Source organism: Delphinapterus leucas, chromosome 16, assembly GCF_059928025.1.
Source record: "Delphinapterus leucas isolate spDelLeu-1000000601 "Yukka" chromosome 16, BTC_Dleu_Yukka2, whole genome shotgun sequence".
Taxonomy (NCBI): Eukaryota; Metazoa; Chordata; class Mammalia; order Artiodactyla; family Monodontidae; genus Delphinapterus; species Delphinapterus leucas.
The window spans coordinates 79,445,001-79,468,881 of NC_143144.1; the positions used below are offsets into that span (position 1 = coordinate 79,445,001).

Sequence of the window (23,881 nt, forward strand, 5' to 3'; positions counted from 1 at the left end):
ACACACACAGAGACACCACATACACACACACACAGAGACACCACATACACACACACACACACAGAGACAGACACACCACACACACACACACAGAGAGACACACCACATACACACACACACAGACACACCACATACACACACACACAGACACACCACATACACACACACACACAGAGACACACCACACACACACACAGAGACACACCACATACACACACACACACACCACATACACACACACACACACAGAGACACACACACACACAGAGACACCACATACACAGAGACACCACATACACACACACACACAGAGACACCACATACACACACACAGAGACACACCACATACACACACACACACAGAGACACCACACACACAGACACACCATATACACACACACACAGAGACACACACACAGAGACACCACATACACACACACACAGAGACACACCACATACACACACACACACACAGAGACAGACACACCACATACACACACACACACGCAGAGACACACACACACACAGAGACACCACATACACACACAGAGAGACACCACATACACACACACACACAGAGACACACACACACAGACACACCACATACACACACACACACAGAGACACCACATACACACACACACACAGAGAGACAGACACACCACATACACACACACACACAGAGAGACAGACACACCACATACACACACACACACAGAGAGAGACACACACACACAGAGACACCACATACACACACACACAGAGACACACACACACCACATACACACACACACCACATACACACACACACACAGAGACACACACACACACAGAGACACACCACATACACACACACACACAGAGACACACACACACACAGAGACACCACATACACACACACACAGAGACACACCACATACACACACACACACAGAGAGACAGACACACCACATACACACACACACACAGACACACACACACACCACATACACACACAGAGACACACCACACACAGAGACACACACAGACACACCACATACACACACACACAGAGACACACAGACACACACACAGACACACCACACACACACAGACACACACACACACCACATACACACACACACAGAGACACACACACACAGAGACACCACATACACACACACACACAGAGACAGACACACCACATACACACACACACAGAGACACACACACACAGACACACCACATACACACACACGCAGAGACACACCACACACAGAGACACACACAGACACACCACATACACACACACACAGAGACACACAGACACAGACACACCACATACACACACACACACACAGAGACACACACACACACAGAGACACCACATACACACACAGAGACACACCACATACACACACACACACATACACACACACACAGAGACACACACACACACAGAGACACCACATACACACACACACACAGAGACACACACACACACAGAGACACCACATACACACACACACACAGAGACACACACACACACCACATACACACACACACACAGAGACACACCACACACACAGAGACACCACATACACACACACACAGAGACACACCACATACACACACACACACAGAGAGACAGACACACCACATACACACACACACACACCACACACAGACATACCACATACACACACACACAGAGACACACACAGACACACCACATACACACACACACAGACACACCACACACACACCACATACACACACACAGACACACCACATACACACACACACACAGAGAGACACACACACAGAGACACCACATACACACACACAGAGAGACAGACACACCACATACACACACACACACACACAGAGACACACACACACACAGAGACACCACATAAACACACACACAGAGACACACCACATACACACACACAGACACACCACATACACACACACACAGAGAGACAAACCACACACAGAGACACACACAGACACACCACATACACACACACACAGAGACACACAGACACACACACAGACACACCACATACACACACACACACAGAGACACACACACACACAGAGACACCACATACACACACACACAGAGAGAGACAGACACACCACATACACACACACACAGACACACACACACACCACATACACACACACAGAGACACACCACATACACACACACACACAGAGACAGACACACCACATACACACACACACACACAGACACACACACACACCACATACACACACAGAGACACACCACACACAGAGACACACACAGACACACCACATACACACACACACAGACACACCACACACACACACCACATACACACACACAGACACACCACATACACACACACACACAGAGACACACCACACACACACACCATATACACACACAGACACACCACACACACACAGACACACCACACACACACAGAGACACACACACACACACGCCAAGCACAGTCACATAGACACAACCCACCCACACTCACACGCATACACACACACTCATATACAGTTACAATCTCGAACACATACACACGTGTCCACACACATACACCATCGCCCACAAGCATGGACACACAATACACAAGTCACATATACTTGCACACACATCCACAATGCACACTCACACATCACTACTCATGCATCCACATGTACTCTCTCTCTGATACACACACACACACAGAGACACACCACACACACACACACACAGAGACACACACACAGACACACAGACACACCACATACACACACACACAGAGACACACAGACACACCACACACACACAGAGAGACACACCACACACACACACAGAGACACACACACAGACACACCACACACACACACACACACAGACACAGACACACAGACACACCACATACACACACACACACCACATACACACAGAGACACACCACATACACACACACAGACACACCACATACACACACACAGACACACAGACACACCACATACACACACACAGACACACCACATACACACACACACACCACATACACACACACACACAGACACACCACATACACACACACAGAGACACACCACACACACTCACACAGAGACACACCACATACACACACACACCACATACACACACACAGAGACACACCACATACACACACACACAGGCACACCACACACACACAGAGAGACACACAGACACACCACATACACACACACACAGAGACACACACATATACACAGACACACACACACACATGCCAAGCACAGTCACATAGACACAACCCACCCACACTCACACGCATACACACACACTCATATACAGTTACAATCTTGAACACATACACACGTGTCCACACACATACACCATCGCCCACAAGCATGGACACACAATACACAAGTCACATATACTTGCACACACATCCACAATGCACACTCACACATCACTACTCATGCATCCACATGTGCTCTCTCTCTCTGATACACACACACACACACACACACACACACACACACACACACACACACCACGCAGCCCCACCAGCACCCTCCCAGCCCTAGCATGTGGCTGGTGCTCAGTCAGGGTTGACTGCATTGATGAAACATTAAATCAAGGGAAATTGTGTTTGGGGATCCTTTTTTCCAATTAATCTTTCCAGTTGTTTAACATCAGCTCCTAAGGAATTCGCGGTGTGTGTTCAGAGCCCTAAACTCGTGCTTCTCAAAATTAGAGAAAGATCGGACTTCCCTGGTGGCGCAGTGGTTAAGAATCCGCCTGCCGGGCTTCCCTGGTTGCGCTGTGGTTGGGAGTCTGCCTGCCAATGCAGGGGACACGGGTTCGTGCCCCGGTCTGGGAAGACCCCACATGCCGCGGAGCGGCTGGGCCCGTGAGCCATGGCCGCTGAGCCTGCGTGTCCGGAGCCTGTGCTCCGCAGCGGGAGAGGCCACAGCAGTGAGGGGCCCGCGTACCGCAAAAAAAAAAAAGAAAAAAAAAAAAAGAATCCGCCTGCCAATGCAGGGGACACAGGTTCGAGCCCTGGTCCGGGAAGAGCCCACATGCTGTGGAGCAACTAAGCCCGTGCGCCACAACTACTGAGCCTGCGTGCCGCAACTACTGAAGCCCACGTGCCTAGAAGCCCGTGCTCCGCAACAAGAGAAGCCACCAACCGCAATGAGGAGCTCCCACGTTGCAACGAAGAGTAGCCCCCGCTCGCCGCAACTAGAGACAGCCCGCGCGCAGCAACCAAGACCCAACGCAACCAAAAACATAACTAATTAATTAATTAAAAAAAAAATTAGAGTAAGATCATTTCTCTTTCCCGCAGTTGCATCTGAACTGACCATGCTTTAGGAGATTTTTTTCATGAAATATGACTCTTTAAATCAGGCCATGTCTAAGTCTTATACTTCACTTAAGCACTTGGGTGAGGGGGAAATATAAAAGATTCTCTCCAAGCAAAGCACTTCTCCACGTTTGGGGGGGATCCTTTTAAGGAAAGGGGAAAGTATTGGGAAAACAGTCCATGGCTCAACATCCACTACGTTACGGGCTGCAGCTTCCAGCCACCACCCCAAACGGAGCCCTGGGAACGGCACACCCCGGGGGGTGAAAGCATGGCTGAATCTGTTCAACTATGTTTTCTAAAGAATAACCCCCAAACATGCATTATTTTGTAGTAAGTCAAAGGTTATCTTTTCAAGGAGGAAAGAGACAATCCTGTTGACACAATAGATGCAAAGAACTTAGCGCCATGCCTGGCAAGAAGAAAGGGCTCCGTAAATGGTTGTTGTTTTGTTTCGTTTTGTTTTTTGGTGTTTAGTTGTAAAGAAGCCGCTGGGAGGGAGCCTGCTTTCTGAGTAATCGACATCCTTGATAATTTGATGCCCCTCCCTGGACCCCCTCAGAACACTGCTCTGAGACCAGCTCTGTAGGCGGAAGGCTCCAGTCTCAAGAGCACCCGACGAACCCCACTGAAGAGGGAGGCTTTCCACTTACCCCATTCTCAAACCACCACTTCGGGACACGATGAATCCCCAGGAAAATGGGCCACTTCAGAAATACACAATTCTGGCTTAATATCCACCTCAATTGCCTGGTGTGTTCCCTTTACGACAAGATCCCTCCAAGCCTGCTGTCTCCTATTAGAGTGTTATTCTTTATTTGATTTCCAAATTACTCTTCATGTGTCGCCTTTTACCTTGAGCCATTTTCTCCCCCCAGTGAAATCTTGGCACCCAAAGCAGTTCTCAGAACTAAATTAATTATAAAAGCATATTAATATCATCTGTATAGCAATGAAATTAATTTATTCAATAGATCCAAGAGGAAGTCATCAATTATGCCCGGTGACTGTAGCATTTTGTGTGACAGCATTTACAGTTCTTACAAATTTTAATATTTCGTCCAGCAAAGAGTTGCCATAAATGTCATGTGCTGTGCAGCCTTGATTTATGAATTAAGTGGACCTTTTAGATGCCACTAGCATTCAAATACTACTCATTTTATTCTTATCAAGTGTGTGTTCTGTGGGGGGAGCGTTTTATCCTCCTATGAAAAATAAGGATCTCCATTCTCTTAGGGATGACCTCTCCCCTCAATAGAGTCTACCCTGGGACATATACAAATTTCTTAGACATGCTTCTAACCATCCAGGTTTCCCAAGACATGTTATAAACTCAATACAATGGAAAGTTAGCTGCACCCTCATGTCAAGATCTGAATATAGCTAAGAGTTGCTCAGTCTCAGAATGAGTAAGGATTCAAAGAAGCACAGTGTGGTCTTCACGTGCGCTTCTCAAAGCCCTTTTGAGGAGATCCAGCTCACTATGCAGAGCAATTCTTATCAAACTCCTCCTTCCACCGCATTCTTCTAAGTCACCCACAAGACCCACAGCTAGCCAGAAATCCTCTCTCACTGTTCCCTGAAACTCCCCAAGAAAAGATAGTTGACATATATCTGACAAATAACTTGTATTCCAGCAATATAAGAAATGCCCACAGGGGGAATTCCCTGGCAGTCCAGTGGTTAGGACTCTGAGCTTTCACTGCCTAGGGCCTGGGTTCAATCCCTGGTCGGGGAACTAAGATCCCACAAGCCATGCAGTGTGGCCAAAAAAATAAAATAATAAAAATAAATAAATGCCCACAAAGGAGGAGGCCCAAATGGCCACTAGGCAGGTGAGAAGGCATCCAGCTTTAGGAGTCCTCAGAGATGTGCAAATTAAAACAGGTGAAATTAAAACCAAACACACCCGCTAGAATGACTACAGTGAAAAAGACAGAAAATGCCAAGTATTGGCGAGGATGCAGAGCAACTGGAACTTTCACGCACTGCTGGCTGGAGTGTAAATTGGTACCATTTGGAACTCCTCTTGGCAGTATACACCACGCTGAGCATATGCATTCCCTATGACCCAGAAATTCCGCTCCTAGGCAAATACCCAAAAGAAATGAGTCCATATGTTCACCGAAAGTCAGGTACTAGAATATTCGTAGCAGCTCTATTCATAATAGCCCCAAACGGAAAACTACAAAATGTCCATTAACAGGAGAATGGAATAAGGTTGCCCAGTAAAATACAGGACACCCAGTAAAATCTGAATTTCAGATAAACAACAAATAATATTTTAGCATAAGTACGTCCTACACAGTAATATTACCCGAAATGCTCTACTGCTGTGCATGGATGATGTCACAGACATAATGATGAACAAAAGCCTAAGAGAATCCAAACTGGGTATTTCTATTTATATGGTATCCAAAAACAGGCAAACTCACCCCTGCTATTAGAAGTCAGGATAGTGGGGGGATCGGTAGCTCCTGGATGAGGACACGAGACATTTGGGGAGCCTGAATGTTCTGTTTCTTGATCTGAAACACAAGAAACAGATGTGTCCACTCTGTGACGATTCATCAAACTGTACACGGTGAGACATGCTCGTATCACATTGTATAGTCAACATACTTTATAAGTATGTCTCTTATTCACTTCTTATTCAGGCAGAGATTATAAAAGGTTGTTGCAAGTATCCAGATCACGATTTGTGTTTCAGAAATTATCGGTGTTCACAGTACCTGCAGGGGAAAGAAACCAAACTCAAATATGATCACTCTTTACAATGAAAAGAATATTTTGATCATTCTTTTATTTGTTTTGGCTCGGTCACCAATTAAAGTGTTTGGAATGCTGTAAAAAAAAAATGCTCACAGTAAAAAGTATTTGTTGTTTATCCAAGGTTCAAATTTAACAGACTATTCTGTCTTTTATCTGACAGCCTTATGCCATCCTCCTGCTAATGGACATTGTGGCCATCAACACATATCATACATGTATTTTATATGTCAATAAAAGTTATTTTTAAAACTTCACAGAACACTGCGATCAACATGGATCCTCCCATTTTTTTTCCCTAAGAATGGAGGAGGGAAATGTCAGTGGGCAAAGTTGGAATTTTTAGTGGGCTGGGAGGGGGTCAGAGTAGAAAACAGGACTGCAAATACTCACGTGGTAATAATTTTTGTAACACAGAACATTAATCTTTTAAAGACCAGAGATACGACCCCTATTTCCATCCTGTTAGGATTTAAATTCAAGTTGCCTACTAGGTACCTTCATCTGTTTTTGTAGAAGGAGGACGGGTGGTGATCAGTCAAGCACGTTATTTGTGTCCTTACCCACCTCCCCCGACAATAACAGACCCCTGTCCTCTAAACAGTCATTAAGGAAATGGTGAGGACCCCCAACAAGGTTGAGAGGGACAATTGAGAAGTGCAGCTCCTTGTTAGATGTATCCATTCAAGTGGAGACAAAACACAAAGCTGAGAGAGAGAAGTGAAAAGTCGACTGAGACACTAGATCCAGTGCCAAAAGACAGCCCAGGAAAGGCAGTAGAGGGCAGTGGTTAGACTCAGCTCCAACATTCCTGACCACGGGCCCCTGAGCACATCACCAACCATCTGAGCCTTGGTTTTTTCATCTGGAAAAGGGGGATAATGATAGTACCTACCTCACCGGGTTGTCGTAAGAATTGGGTGAGATGATGGGTGGTAGATTATATTATCCTAAAGTGACCACAATGCGTTTCCTCCTCCATATGCTCCTCTAAAACTTGCCACTCCCCCATCAAGCTGGAGTCTAATTCCCTCCTCTTGAATCTGGTGGGAGCAGAGAGCTTGTGACTGGCCTGTGACCAATAGAAGGCAGCAGAAGTGATGCTGAGTAAATTCTGAGGCAAGGTCATACAAAGCAGTTCCCTTCCCCTTTGTTAGCTGGTATACTCCCCCTTGGAACCCTGGGCCTCCATTAAAGCCCAGCTACCTGGAAGCCACCACGCTGTGGGGAAGCTCAGGCCATGTGGGGAGGCCATACGTGGCTGCTCCAACGGACAGCCCCTGCTGAGATGCCAGCTAACAGATGGTATCAACTACCAGAAGTGAGTGAAGACACCTCCAGATGATTCCAGCCCCCATCTTTTAATACTCCAGATCATTAGCCCTTGAGTCTTTCCAGTTGAGGCCCCAGATATCAGAGAGCAGAGACCTGTCATTCCTGCCATGCCCTGTCCAAATCCCTAATTCACATCCATAAGCAAGATAAAATGATTGTTTTAAGCACTTAAGTTTGAGGCGGTTTGTTATAAGCAATAGTAACTAAAACATAATGTCTTGTATCAGTTAGCTCTTGCTGCATAACAAAACACTCCAAATTCAGTGGTTTAAAACAACACACATGGGGCTTCCCTGGTGGCACAGTGGTAAAGAATCCGCCTGCCAATGCAGGGGACACAGGTTCAAGCCCTGGTCCGGGAAGATCCCACATGCCGCGGAGCAACAAAGCCCGTGTGCCACAGCCACCAAGCCTGCACTCTAGAGCCCACGAGCTACAACTACTGAGCCCACATGCCACAACTACTGAAGCCTGCGTGCCTAGAGCCCATGCTCCGCAACAAGTCACTGCAATGAGAAGCCCACACACCGCAACAAAGAGTAGCCCCCGCTCACCGCAACTAGAGAAAGCCCGCATGCAGCAATGAAGACCCAATGCAGCCAAAAATAAATAAAATAAATAATTTTTTTAATTAAAAAATAAACCCACATTTATTTAGCTCACAATTCTGTGGGTCAGTGGGCAGTTCTGGTGCTTTGGGCAATATCAGCCAACCTCTCCTGGGCTCACTCATGCGTCTGTGCTCAGATTGTGGTCGGCTGGTGGCTGATGATCTAAAATGCCTCACCTACATGTCTGGCAGTTGGCTGAATGTCAACCAGGCAGCAGATGTAACTGGGCCATAGGACTCTCATCATCCAGGAGGCTGGCCTATGCTTCTTCACAAGGAGGCAGGGTTCCAGAAGCAGCAAGAGAGGACCAGCCCACTGTGTAGGCTCCTCAAGTTTCTACCTGCAGCATGTTTGCAGATGTTACATTGGCCAAAGCAAGTTCATGGCCAAGTCTAGAGTAAGAATGAAAGGCTCCCCACTAAAATCTGGAACAAGACAAGGATGCCCACTCTCACCACTTCTCTTCAACATAGTATTGGAAGTCCTGGTCTCAGCAATCAGACAAGAAAAAGAAATAAAAGGTATCCAAACTGGAAGGGAAGAGGTAAAATTGTTCACTATATGCAGATGACAGGATACTACGTATAGAAAACCCTAAGGACTCCACACAAAAGCTACTAGATCTAATAAATGAATTCAGCAAAGTAGCAGGATACAAGATAAACATTCAAAATCGGTTGCATCCTTTACACTAACAATGAAATATCAGAAAGGGAATGTAAAAACAATACCTTTTAAAATCACACCAAAAAAAATTTTTTTAAATACCTAGGAATAAACCTGACCAAGGAAGTGCAACACTTATACACTGAGAATTATAAAATGTTAATAAAGGAAATAAAAGAGGATTCAAAGAAATGGAAAGATATCCCATGCTCTTGGATTGGAAGAATTAATATTGTTAAAATGGCAATACTACCCAATCAATCTACAGATTTAATGCAATCCCTATCAAATTACTCATGACATTTTTCACAGAACTAGAACAAATAATTCAAAAATTTACACGGAACCATAAAAGACCCAGAAGGGCTAGAGCAAGCCTGAGAAAACACAAACAAAGCAGGAGGCATAAATCTCCCAGACTTCAGACAATACTACAAAGCTACAGAAATCAAAACAATAGTGTGTCTCCTTCCTGACTGTCCTCTGTGGTTTGTCTGTGAGAAATGCTGATAGCAATATGTCTTCAGGAAATGCCAAAATTGGGCACCGTGCCCCCCAGTTCAAAGCAACTGCTGTAATGCCAGATGGTCAGTTCAAAGATATCAGCCTGGGGCCTCCCTGGTGGCGCAGTGGTTGAGAGTCCGCCTGCCGATGCAGGGGACACGGGTTCGTGCCCCGGTCCAGGAAGATCCCACATGCCGCAGAGCGGCTGGGCCCGTGAGCCATGGCCGCTGAGGCTGCGCGTCCGGAGCCTGTGCTCCGCAACGGGAGAGGCCACAACAGTGAGAGGCCCGCGTACCGGAAAAAATAAAAAAAGATATCAGCCTATCTGACTACAAAGGAAAATACGTTGTGTTCTTCTTTTCCCCTCTTGACTTCACCTTTGTGTGCCCCACAGAGATCATTGCTTTCAGTGATAGGGAAGAAGAATTTAAGAAACTCAACTTCCAAGTGATTGGTGCTTCTGTGGATTCTCACTTCTGTCACCTGGCATGGATCAACACACCCAAGAAACAAGGAGGACTGGGACCCATGAAAATTCCCTTGATATCAGACCCCAAGCGCACCATTGCTCCGAACTATGGGGTCTTTTTTTTTTTGTAATAAATTTATTTATTTATTTTTGTATGGCTGTGTTGGGTCTTCGTTGCTGTGCACGGGCTTTCTCTAGTTGCGGCGAGCGGGGGCTACTCTTTGTTGCAGTACGCGGGCTTCTCATTGTGGTAGCTTCTCTTGTTGTGGAGCATGGGCTCTAGGCGTGCAGGCTTCAGCAGTTGTGGCACGTGGGCTCAGTAGTTGTGGTTTTTGGGCTCTAGAGCTCAGGCTCAGTAGTTGTGGCACACGGGCTTAGTTGCTCCACGGCATGTGGGATCTTCCCGGGCCAGGGCTCAAACCCGTGTCCCTTGCTTTGGCAGGTGGATTCTTAACCACTGCACCACCAGGGAAGCCCAGACTATGGGGTCTTAAAGGCTGATGAAGGCGTCTCATTCAGGGGCCTTTTTATTATTGACGATAAAGGTATCCTTCGACAGATCACCATAAATGACCTCCCTGTTGGCCGTTCTGTGGATGAGACCCTGAGACTAGTTCAGGCCTTCCAGTTTACTGACAAACATGGGGAAGTGTGCCCAGCTGGCTGGAAGCCTGGCAGTGATACCATCAAGCCTGATGTCCAGAAGAGCCAAGAATATTTCTCTAAGCAGAAGTGAGCACTGGGCCATTTTGGGGCCAGGCTGCAGTAGGTGGCCATGAGAACAAAACCTCTTTTGTACTATTGTCATGCTTAAAACACAGGACCTTGCACTCAGCCAAGATGTGGTGTGGGACTGGACAGGCCTTTCCTGCAGGGGCTGGGGAAGCCAGCCTTTCTTCCTCTGGAGCGAGTGGCCTGAGACGTATTATCGGGCAAGCAAACTGCTCTGTATAGTAGTAGGGCATGACTTTTGGTCTTTTGTAGTTTTATTAAACCTGAGCTGAGACCTTAAAAAAAAAAAATCAAAACATTGTGGTACTGGTACAAAAATAGGCATAGGGATCAATGGAACAGAACAGAGAGCCCCAAAATAAACCCACACACCTACAGCCAATTAATCTTCAACAAAGGAGGCAAGAATATAAAATGGAAAAAAGACAGTCTCTTTACAAGTGGTGCTGGGAAAGTTGGACAGCTGCATGTAAATCAATGAAGTTAGAACACACCCTCACACCATGCACAAAAATAAACTCAAAATGGCTTAAAGACTTAAACATGAGACATAAAACTCCTAGAAGAGAGCATAGGCAAAACATTCTATGACATAAATCGTGCCAATGTTTTCTTATGTCAGTCTCCCAAGGCAATAGAAATAAAAACAAAAATAAACAAATGGGACCTAATCAAACTTACAAGCTTTTTCACAGCAAAGGAAACCATAAGAAAAAACGAAAAGACAACCTATGGAATGGGAGAAAATATTTGCAAATGACGTCACAGACAAGGGCTTAATCTCCAAAACATACAAATAGCTCATACAACTCAACAACAAAAAAACAAACAACCCAATCAAAAAATGGGCAGAAGACCTTAATAAACATTTCTCCAAAGAAGACATACAGATGGCCAGTAGGCACAGGAAAAGATGCTCAACATCACTAATTATTAGAGAAATGCAAATCAAAACTATGAGGTACCACGTCCCACCAGTCAGAATGGCCATCAGTAAAAAGTCTATAAATAACAAATGCTGGAGGGGGTGTAGAGAAAAGGGAACCCTCCTGCACTGTTGGTGGGAATGTTAAGTTGGTACAGCCACTATGGAAAGCAGTATGGAGGTTCCTCAGAAAACTAAAAATAGAATTACCATATGATCCAGCAATCTCACTCCTGGGAATATACCCAGACAAAATTGTAATTCAAAAAGATACATGCGCCCTTACGTTCATAGCAGCACTGTTTACAATAGCCAAAACATAGAAACAACCTAAATGTCCATCGACAGATGAATGGATAAAGAAGATGTGGTACATATACACAATGGAATACTACTCAGCCATAAAAAAGAATGAAATAATGCCATTTGCAGCAACATGGATGAAACTACAGATTATCATACTAAGTGAAGTAAGTCAGAAAGAGAAAGACAAATACCACGTGATATCACTTATATGTGGAATCTGAAATACGACACAAATGAACTTATCTACAAACCAGAAACAGACTCATAGACATAGAGAACAGACTTGTGGTTGCCAAGGGGAAGGGGAGGAGGGAGAGGGATGGACTGGGAGTTTGGGGTTGGTAGATGCAAACTAGTATATATAGAATGGGTAAACAACAAGGTCCTACTGTAGAGCACAGGGAATTATATTCAATATCCTGTGATAAACCACAATGGAAAAGAACACAAAAAAGAATGTCTATATGTGTATAACTGAGTCACTTTGCTGTACAGCGGAGATTGACACAACTTTGTAAATCAACTATACATCAATAAAAAAACAAAACTAAAATAATGCAGTAACTTAAAAAAAAAAAAAAGAATGAGAGAGCTCCCAAAGTAACATGGCAAGGAGGTGTGAATCTGGGGAGGGAAAGAACAATGGCCTTTTTTGTAGTCTGCCACGTTCTGACACAGAGACAGCCTCTAGCACACGTTGGCTGTCCATGTGACATAAAAGACACAAAGTTTGTGCTGCTCTGCACTCCCCGGACGTAAGCTCAATGTACCTAGAACACAGGGTGTCTGAGGGCGGTGGCTGGGGATGAGGTGGGAGAGACAAGCAAGGAGCTAGGTTCAAAAGGCATTCACCCCTGACTCCTCAGGGACAGACACAGTGGCAGAAGGGCAAGAGTTTGGGAGTCAGACATGCCCAGGTTTAATTCCAGCTCTGCCACGAGCCCCTGGGAGGCCCCTTGCTAACCACTAAGGTCCCCATCTTTCATAAGGGATAAAAGCATCTACCTCTTAGTGCTGCAGGGAGGATGAGATGAGGCCAGGTGCCTGGCATGGAGCATCATGGTGCTGCCGGAAGAGTTGCAGCTTGGCTGTCATCAGGCCTCAGGAAGCTGGCTGAGGTCTCTTCGTGCCCACTGAGTGACAGCGGCTGGAAAGACAGAGCCAGCTGAAAAAGCTCCCCAGCCAAAGCCTTCTTAGAGGCGTGCTCCCCAAACTCCCCGTTATTATGCTACAAAAGACTGGTACAGCTGCTCACCAAGAAATAATTGGTACCATGCTTGTCTGAGGGTCAACCTGTGCAAATTGCAATCACTCAGATTCCCGCACCTGCCAGCCCAGCAGGTCCATAAAGTTGTGCTTACGTACGCATTTCTCAAAGGCTCGTGCTGGGCGGTGCTGCTGGTGTGACTAGACGTTCCGCAGGGAGCCAGAGCCTGGGCGTGGGCCCAGCTTGCAGGTTAGACATCCAAGGAGGAATGACGCACTTTCCAGGGGCCACAGCCCAGACTGGGTGCAGGAGGAAGATTGCCCTGCCGCAGGACACTCCCAGAAGCCAGGCTGGGCATGCCAAGGGGTACACATCACACACAAACACACACTCACCTATCAAACCCCTTACCAAATGGCATGCCACCGTGTCACTCACGCAAAGGTGCCATCTACTCTGGCGTTGCTGCCCTAACCATTGCCAGGCCAGTTGATTCACCCTCCCAGACAAAGAGAGAGGGAGAGGTGAAGGCATTCCTGGCAGAAAGAGTGACATGTGAAGACACACGGAGTTGCACATGGGTCTGGGACACCACAAAGGTGCAACGTTCCATGAATAAAGTGGGAACGTTAAAATTCGTCTTGTAGATATTAAGGAGTCAAGGGAACTTTTTAAGCATCAGTGTGGTGACCAGGCATGCAGATGGGTTTCAGGACCATCCTCCTGGAGATGGTGGAGGAAGGAGAGACTGGACATGGGTGACCAGTTCAGAGATTTCCATAGCCCAGGGGAGAGCTGCTGGGGGGAAGGAGAGGATGGAACAGACTCAGGGAGCATTTCCAGGTTGGCATCAGCAGGCCAAGTGACCGAGTGGATGTGGGTGTGGGGAGGATGGAGGGTTGTGTTGACTTCATGTTCGGGAAGATGGGGGCCGTTGGCCCAGTCAGAGGGCACAGGGGGAGGAAGGGGTCTGGGAAGAAGCCGGTCTCAGTCTGAAACGGTTCTTTCAGTCTGAGAGGCTTGTCCATCACTTCTCCTGCCCTGTGCTTGCTGGGAGGACAGGCAGACTCCACTTCCCACCTCTACAGCTGAGGCTGTGGGGAATGGCCAGCGTCCCCACGGGAATGCTGGAAACGAAGTCCCCATAGTTACTGATGAACAAGGAGGCCCCGGGCACCAGGGTCAGGGGACCACGACGGAGCCCTGCCGGGGACACATCTGATGCTGAGGGTTCGCTGTGCCAGAGGAGCTCCTCCACCCACTAAAGATGCCTGTCTCCCCTGGCCTTTGACCCTCCAGGCCTAAGCCCCTGGCACAGCAGACACCTCCAAGTCCTGCCACGTCCCTCCCGCTGTGACCCAAGCCGGTCTCAGGCCCAGACCTCCAGGCCACGCACACACTTCCACACCCCATCCCCACAGGTGAGCACGACGCAGAGCTGTGAGAGGTTATTTTTGAAACCCATTTGCGAGGTAGATTTCTCATAAATGCCACAAAGCAAAGCAAATCCTATAGATTTATCTTCAAGGCAACGCAAGAGCTATGTAAGTTCTCTGAGTACGTGCGTTCACAGCATCACTTTGCTTTACCTCATGGTCCTGCACATTCAGACTGCAGGTCACCCCGACCCAAACCATCATCAGCTCCAGGAGGCATCTGCCGGGTACCCATGGGACGGGAGGCATGGGGGCGGGGCTGTCACAGGCGTTCTGGGGGGCCCTCCGGTACCCCTGGCAGTGACAGGCTCCAGACCCTTCAAACAGAAGGGCAGAGTCTAGGGGCTGATTCTCAGCACATGGACTCAGACCATGGGAAGGGCCATTGTCCACCTTGGGGTCAACAAACTGGGACTGTCTCACCCAACAGCCCGCTATTCCTTCCCTGGGCTCCCCATCTCCACAAAAGGTGCCTCCCCCACTGTTGCACCGTCGTTCTCTAGAACTTCTTCATCGTGCAGAGCTAACAGCACCCATCAAAAGACTCCCTTCCCCGCCCCCAGCACACCCACTTGTTAACCCCGCCAGCTACTGACGTGTGTCACTTCCACTCACATTCTCTTAGCACGAGCTCACTACGTGGCCACACTCTGGGGGGCTGCAGCCAGGGTGTGGGGAGCAGCTCCCCACAACGGGGCTGCCCTGCGGGAAGGGAGCCCAGCCTTGCACACAGGTGAGGCTGAGACAGGTGTGTGCTGTACTGAGCGTACACAGAGGGTGGAGGAAAGAGAGCCTTCGGGGAGGGAAGGAGGGCGATGGTTCCTGCTAATATCTCTGGGCACCTACTGCATGTAAAGTGCAGAGCTGGGTGTGGTCACACACGAGAGCCACACGGTGCCGGGGAAAGAGCCAGACAGACTTGGTCCAGATTCCTGGTCTCTGGGCTCGGGGAGCTAATGAACTCGATGATCGCATGAGGCGCGATGTGATGTGCAAAGGGCCTGGCACACGGGAGGCACTGTTATTGTTTACCTTACACAATCCTGCAATGGGGAAACCCAGTCTCAAGTCACCTGGGCCACTTGCCCAGTTAATAAGCGGAGGGGCCAGATCTGCACTCACACCAAGACTGCATCCAGCTGCCCAGGGCGTCCCTGAGATGCCCTCTGACCTCCCAGCTCCGGCCTAAAGAAGATCAGAGAGCCAGTGCCCCGCTCACACCTCATGACCTCCCTCCCCTGACCTCTCGCAGGTAAAGCCCTGTGGTATCTGCCAGATGACGCCAACTCCCTCCACATCCTCTTAAAGGAGCTCCGCCTAACAGTTCTCAATACAAATACTGCAGAGCCTGGGCTGAGATCTGCTCCTTGTCTCCTTGCCCAGTCTCCTTTCACCCAGCCCTGCCTGCCAAGCAAGTCCACTGCTGGCTCCATCCAAGATTTATTGCCATTGGCCCCTCCACGGGTACAGCCTCCCAGCGCCCAACCTGCAGAGGCAGCCCTGTCACCTCCCCTGTCAAATCCTCCCTCGTCGGGCGGGTGCAGCAGACAGGCTCACAGAGGAGCATCCAGAAGCGCCGTAGCAAAAGAAAGCAAATCTGAGCTCACGTTGCCAAAGGCCAGCCACACGCCTGGCCACGGAGGTGCCCTGGGGAGATGCAGGGGCTGCACGGCTGACGGGAACAGGACCCTCCGAGCTGACCCAGCATGAAGCCCAGCGTCACCAAGTCCCCGTCCTTCCTGCTGGCAGCTCCCTAAATGCTGTAGATGGTCAAACAGACATTGACACCTCCGCGCCCCGCCTGGCGCGCAACAGGCCTTAAGCTTCAGAGAAATGCGGAAGAGGGCAAAACTGTAAAAACCACTCCTTCCTGCTTGGGAAAGGACCTGCGCTCATGAGAACCTTCTTACCTCCCTGGCACAAGGCCACTCGTCACGGAGAAATGTTCATTTGTGGTCAGTTTCTGGTACTCCCGGAGCTCGCTTTCAGGTTTGGGGGGCCGCGCGCCCCGTCGAGAAGGCGCCTGCCCACCACTCTGCTTCCCGGGCCACGTCTGCGCTGTTTGATCCTCAGCCAGCGAGGCTGCGAGGCTGGCAGGAGCCGTGGGCAGGACGCCTGCCACCCTCGCACCCCCTTCCGGGCCGTGCAGCTTGTGACTGTTTGACGCATCGCCCTCTTTCATCTGCACCGAGGTGCTCAGCCGAGTGAGGGGCAGGTGGAATGACTGGCGCCCCAGCTGAGTGTCAGGAGGGAAATAAACCCCGTTGCTCTTCTTCCGCACCCAAGTCACTGGCATGCGGGGCCAGCCACTGAGAGGCCCCTGCTCCAGCCGGCACCCACGTGCATGCCCAGCTGGAATCTCCCCTCTCCCTCTGCCATCCTGGAATTAAGGCAGGACAGCTGTCATGTCTGGGTTCCCAAATGTAAATCCCAGAAGCCTGCCTTCGTGCCTCTAAACGCGCCGTGTTTTTTCCAGGCTCTGCAAGACCGGGCCCTGTCCAGAGGCTGCTGATGTTTGGGCCGAGGTGGCCTCCAGGACACACCAGGGATTTCAGTCCCAGAGTCAGGGCCCCTTGGTGCCGTGCTTCTGATGCCCCAAGCTCCACAGCAGAGCCTCCCCCAGGCCCGAGGCCATGGGCACCAGGAGGGAGACTGTCAGCAGGCAGGACCATGGAGACAGGAGGGACAGAATTCCATCACCCAGGCTGGGGAGGAGGGCCAGGACCCAAAGCACAGCAAGACACCGGGCTCCTCGCCGCTCTCCGAGATCCTCGCCCACTCTCTCCTGCCTCTAGGCCTGGCAGAAGCCGCTCCCGCTACCTCGGACACCCCTCCCCTCCTACTTCACATTGCTCTTTGCCATAGGCCTTTCAGGTCTCAGCCTGGGTATCACTTCTTCCAGGCAGCCCTCTCTGACCACCGCCAGACAGGGACAGATGCCCCTCGCTTCTCTCTCTCGGCTCCTTGCATTTCGCGCCCCCCATGCTGCCCCTGTCCCTCTGGGAGGGAAGAGCCTGTTGGTTTTTCTGTTTCCCTCTCTAGGCTACGAACTCCACAGGGCCAGTCAGGGATGTGGTCGGCCTGTCACAGCCCGTGACATGCCACCTTCATGAACATCTGCTGCCTGGGAGAAAAGGTAAAAAGAATACAGTGAATGGATGAATGTTGGGCTCATCGATCCTCCCTAAGAACCGGTGTCGCCCAAAACCCCAGATCATGCTGCTCCGGGGGTGAGCCCTAAACACCTGAGTGGCACACGCTTCTCTCCTGTCCCAGCTGCCCTGGCAGTGGGTGGGGCCCGGCCTCAGCCTGACTCCCGGGCTTCCAGACCTTCCAGACCAGTGCCCCACAGAACTGGAGCCTTCCATGACCGCTGGCCCCACTGAAACTGGCCCTTGCTCAGGCCCGGCCTCTCCTCCGACGGGAGTTGGCTATGTGCCTGGTGCTCGGGCAGGCCGGCCCTGCTGCCCCCCAAGCCTTATTCATTTATTCCTTCCTTCACTCACTCACTCATCATTTAAACCAGTTTGAGCTGGCTTTTTGGGTTCTTGAAATGAAAAGTCCTAACTGATTCTGCCTGAATCAGCCTTCAGTGGAGTCAGCCTTCACTCTTGTTGGACCCCCAGCTCTGGACTCATTCTCACCTTGGTTTGGATCCCAAACAGAAGCCCCGGCAGGTGCCAGGTGTCTGCTTGCAGATGAGGCTTAGATGATGCAGGGGTCATGCTCTGGTGGGGAGCAGGTCTGCAGCCTGCAAGGCCTCAGCTGGGCCCCAGGCACAGTCCTTCCCTTCCCATCACTCACGGCTGGACTCCCCACACGTCATGAGTCCTCTCACCACTGACCCCTCCTCTCCACCACGGAGGGCTCGTTCCCACTCATGGATACAGCTCATCACCTTTCCGCACTCGCCACACCCAAAGACAGTGGCCCAGGCCTGCCAACAAGGTTGACTCCATAGAGCCCAGGGCCCCTTGTGGGCTCTCTGACTTTGCCCAGATGGAATCCACAGATTCCAAAACTACTAAGTCAAATCTGCTGAAAGACTATTGGAAATGGTTCAATTTGAGATGAAACAGTAGCCAACCTTCAGGGGTTACCATGGGCACTGTTTTCCTCTCTCCTTATACATCGATCCAGGCTGAGCAGCTAGGAGGAACACAGGCGGAGCCTTGCCAATGAGGAAACTGTCCCTCACTCACGGTCAGGCACAGGAAGGCAGGACGCTGCTTGCTTCTGCCCAGGATTCAGGCTGGAAACCCTTGAGCAGGACTGCGTTGCAATGTCAGATGTCCAGGACCCCCGGAAGGGCACAGTGACGACCCTAGAAGGGTGAGTTGCAACAGCATTTTCTCCTGCAAACCAGTGAGCCTATGTGAGGAATGGTGGACAGGAGCGCCTCACCAGTTGGAAAGCCCAATGGGACAGACTCTTCCCATCTGGGGCCATCCAGAGCAAGCTGATAGAGTCTCGTGTGGCCAAGAATTTGCCAGAACACTTCACTCCGTGCTCCCAGTCTGGAATTCATGTTGGCAAATGTTGCCTGTGGTTAATTAAACGTATTGATAAGATGTGACAGAAGGAGTGCCACTTTCCTCCCATGGTTTAGATATTCCCTCAGGAGCAGAGAGAGGGGAGTCCTGCCAACCCACAGCAACGTTCCATAAAACTCATCACTCTGATGACTCATAAAATAAGGATCTGACACAAGGGTTGAATATCTGAGCTCCTCAAGGACGGGGACCAAGTCCCACTCGTCTGGTGTTCCCAGCGCCTTCCAGTTCCAGGCTCACAGTAGGGCACACAGAACCCGAGTGAGTGTGGGATCCCTCTGCCATGCCCTGGATTGTTTGGAAGGAAGGATCATACCCACAGAAGGCTTCTCATTAGCCTCTTCAGCACACACAGGCGCATATATATAACAGAGCATGGATACAACCTGTGTGCTAGAAACTGTAAAAGCTGATGCAAGAAGCCAAAGAAGCCCTAAATAAATCAAGAGACAGCATGGTCGTGAGTTGGAAAACTCACAAAGATGTCAATTCTCCCTACATAGATCTACAGATTTAACACAATTCCAATCAAAATCCCAGCATGATTTTTTGGTAGTTATAGACAAACTGATTCTAAATTTTTAATAGAAAGGCCAAGAAACTGGCAAAGCCAAAATTTTGAAAAAGAAAATAAAATCGGAGGAGTCACACTACCTGATTTTTAGATTTTCTAAAAAGCTACATTAATCAAGACAGCATGATATTGGTGAAAGGATAGACACATATATCAATGGAACAGAATACAGCATCTAGAAATAGACTCTCACGAGTATGGCCAATAGACTTTTGACATAGTGCAAAGGCAATTCAATGGATAAAGTATAGTCCTTTCAGCAAATGGTGTTGGAACAACTGGACATCATGAGCAAAAAACAATTTTTTTAAAGTTGATCTAAACATACTCCTTATTAAAAACAAAACAAAACAAAATGGAGTATAGATCTAAATGTAAAACACAAAACTTTTCAAAGAAAACATGGAAGAAAATCTTCATCACCTGAATTAGGTAAGGAGTTTTTAGACATGACACAAAATGCAAAATACATAAAAGAAAATAATGACAACTTGGGCTTCATCAAAATTAAGAACTTCTGCTCTTTAACACACACAGGTAAAAGAATAAAGAGACGAGCTGCAGACGAGGAGTAATATGCAAATCTCACATCCAATAAAGAACTTCTAGCCAAAATAAATCGAAATCCAACAGTAAGAAAAACAAAATAAAAAATGGGCAAAACCTCGACCAGTCACTTCACCAAAGAAGACATACAGAAGGCAAATATTCAGATGAGAAGGTGTTTAGCATCATTAGCTGTTAGGGAAATGCAAATTAAAACCATGATGAGATACTACTACACACCTATCAAAATGGCAAAAATAAAAAATATTGACAATACCAGACGCCAGTGAGAGTACAGAACGAGAAGTCTCATATGTTTCTGATACGAATACAAAATGGTACAGACACTTTGAAAACAGTTTTGTTTAAAGTTAAACATGCACTACCCATCCCAGCAATCTCACTCTTAGATACATATACCGTAGAAAAATGGAAACATACGTTCACACAAAAGCCTGTACGTGAATGTTCATAGTGTCTTTATTTGTAGTAGCCAAACACTGGAAACAACCCAAATGTTCTTCAACAGGTGAATAGATAAACTCTAGTGTATCCATATAATGGAATAGTACTCAACGATATTTTTTTAAAAATTACTGATACATGCAATAATTTGGACGAATTATAAAGGTATTACAAACACTGTGAAAGAAGTCAATATTAAAAGGTTACATTCTCTATGATTCTACTTGTATGACATTCTCAAAAAGACAAAATTCTAACAAAGACTTTGTTACAAAATTAGTGACAGTACAGATAAGTGGTCTCCGGGGGCTTAAGGTAGCAGTGGGGAATCATTACAAAGGGATAGCATGAAGAAGTATTTTGGGGGTGACAGAACTGTTTTGTACTCTGATTGCAGTGAGGGTTACACAAATCTATACGTGTGTCAAATTCATAGAAATATATCAGAAGTTTGCTTTATTGTGTACTAGTTTTTAAATAAGATTCTAAAAAACTATTATAAATATACTCCAAATACTCAAAAGGAAAATAAGAACATGATAAAAAGAAAAATGGAAGATACAAAAAAGAAATAAACTTCCAGAGACAAAAAAATGCAAGTGAAAAATAAATGGAATGAGAGTAACACAGATTAAACACTGCAGAAAAAATGGCCAGTAACCTTAAAGACATAACAACAGAAATTATCTAAAGCAAAGCACAGAGAGATAAAACATTGTGAAATAGCATCAAGTGGCCCAACATGTATGTAATTGGAGCCCCAGACAGAGGGAAGAAAAAATATTTCAAGAAATAATGGCTGAAATTTTTCCAAATTTGATGAAAAATAAACTCACAGATCCAAGCTCAATAAACAGAATAAATATAAAGAAAACCACAGAAAGACAAAAACATAATCAAATTGTTGAGAAGAGGTGAGTAAAGTCTTAAAAGCCATCAGAGAAAAAGACACATAATGTACAGAGGAACAAAAATTAAAATGACAGCAGACAATGGAATTATATATTTAAATACTGGGGTGGGGGGGAGGAGGGGACGTTGTCAACCTAGAATTCTATGTCCAGTGAAATATCTTTCAAAAATGAAGGCAGGGGGCTTCCCTGGTGGCGCAGTGGTTGAGAGTCCGCCTGCCGATGCAGGGGACACGGGTTCGTGCCCTGGTCTGGGAAGATCCCACATGCCACGGAGCGGCTGAGCCTGTGAGCCATGGCCGCTGAGCCTGCACGTCCGGAGCCTGTGCTCTGCAACGGGAGAGGCCACAACAGTGAGAGGCCCGCGTACCGCAAAAAAAAAATGAAGGCAGGGACTTCCCTGGCAGTCCAGTGGTTAAGACTTCACCTTCCAGTGCAGGGGGTGTGGGTTTGATCCCTAGTTAGGGAGCTAAGATCCCACATGCCTCGCGGCCACAAAACCAAAAACATAAAAACAGAAGCAATATTGTAACAAATTTAATAAAGGCCTTAAAAATGGTCCAAACCAAAAATCTTTTTTAAAAAAATGAAGGTAAAATAAACACATGCAAATTTCAGACATGCAAAACCTGAGGTAATTCATTATGCATTACCAGCAGATCTGCACTACAAGAAATGTTAAAGGAAATTCTTCATACAGAAACAAAAATGAGAGGGTAACATCAGTGAAAATGAGAGAATAAGGATGTCCGAAAGCCCCTCCTCCATAAAGGCAATGAGGACCCTGGCAGAAATTGTCAGAATTAAACTGTTTAGAACTCTGGAAATCAACCAAAGGCTACCAGCAATCTAGGGAGCATTTATTCCAGAAATGGATGAATGTTGGTAACGACAGTGTACACTGTCATATTTTAACTTATTCTATTCCCATATTCCTCTCCCCAGCTCTTTTTTTTTTTTTAAACATCTTTATTGGGGTATAATTGCTTTACAATGGTGTGTTAGTTTATGCTTTATAACAAAGTGAATCAGTTATACATATACATATGTTCCCATATGTCTTCCCTCTTGCGTCTCCCTCCCTCCCACTCTCCCTATCCCACCCCTCCAGGCTGTCACAAAGCACTGAGCTAATATCCCTGTGCCTTGCGGCTGCTTCCCCCTAGCTATCTACCTCTCCCCAGCTCTTTTTTGTGTCTAAATATCTCATAGTAAAATAATAATTTTTAAAATAAGTATTTGCATATTCTTTGTTATTTCTCCAAGTCTAAACTCCCTGTTTAACTGACAGGAAGGCAGCTTTCTCCCAGATCCGTACTTCCCACCATGTGTCCAGGGGTCTTTCTCAATTGGCCCTATCCAGGTACTCCCCCATCCCCCACTGTACTCCCCCCCCAGGCCACACTTTCCTTCCTGATGCTGCCCCCCATCCAGCATCTCAGACTTCCTGGAGCCTTTGTCCTAGTTGTCACAACCATCATGGTACTCCTCTGCCATGGCCCAGGGCGCCCCTCACCAAG

General features: G+C 47.7%; 1 protein-coding gene and 1 long non-coding RNA gene across 10 annotated transcripts in view; one reads left to right on the plus strand and one right to left on the minus strand.

Annotated features, from left to right (window-relative positions):
- The window catches only part of LOC111172218 (uncharacterized), a 131,718-nt gene that overhangs the window by 62,847 nt on the left and 44,990 nt on the right, over positions 1–23,881 (minus strand). For 5 of the 9 annotated variants that reach the window (XR_016388202.1, XR_016388197.1, XR_016388196.1 and 2 more), the window contains exons 3-5: positions 13,675–13,816; positions 6,975–7,084; positions 6,788–6,880 (exon numbers count right to left, since the gene is read on the minus strand). This is a non-coding gene — a long non-coding RNA (uncharacterized LOC111172218). The other 4 variants (XR_016388204.1, XR_016388203.1, XR_016388198.1 and 1 more) reach the window with 4 other exon arrangements.
- Positions 10,233–11,669, plus strand: LOC149747342 (peroxiredoxin-1-like). Its single transcript, XM_089898315.1, has 3 exons — positions 10,233–10,354; positions 10,558–10,819; positions 11,176–11,669. The coding sequence occupies exons 1-3, from the start codon at positions 10,251–10,253 to the stop codon at positions 11,440–11,442; spliced, it is 633 nt and encodes a 210-aa protein (XP_089754441.1). The 5' UTR covers positions 10,233–10,250; the 3' UTR covers positions 11,443–11,669.

Excerpts from the sequence above, each read along its gene's own strand:
- LOC149747342 (XM_089898315.1), top strand. The coding sequence starts at position 10,251 with ATGTCTTCAGGAAATGCCAAAATTGGGCACCGTGCCCCCCAGTTCAAA. Across the intron at positions 10,355-10,557 it reads ATCAGCCTGGGGCCTCCCTG|CCTATCTGACTACAAAGGAA; the intron begins GTGGCGCAGTGG and ends AAAAGATATCAG. Across the intron at positions 10,820-11,175 it reads CCATTGCTCCGAACTATGGG|GGAAGCCCAGACTATGGGGT; the intron begins GTCTTTTTTTTT and ends CTGCACCACCAG.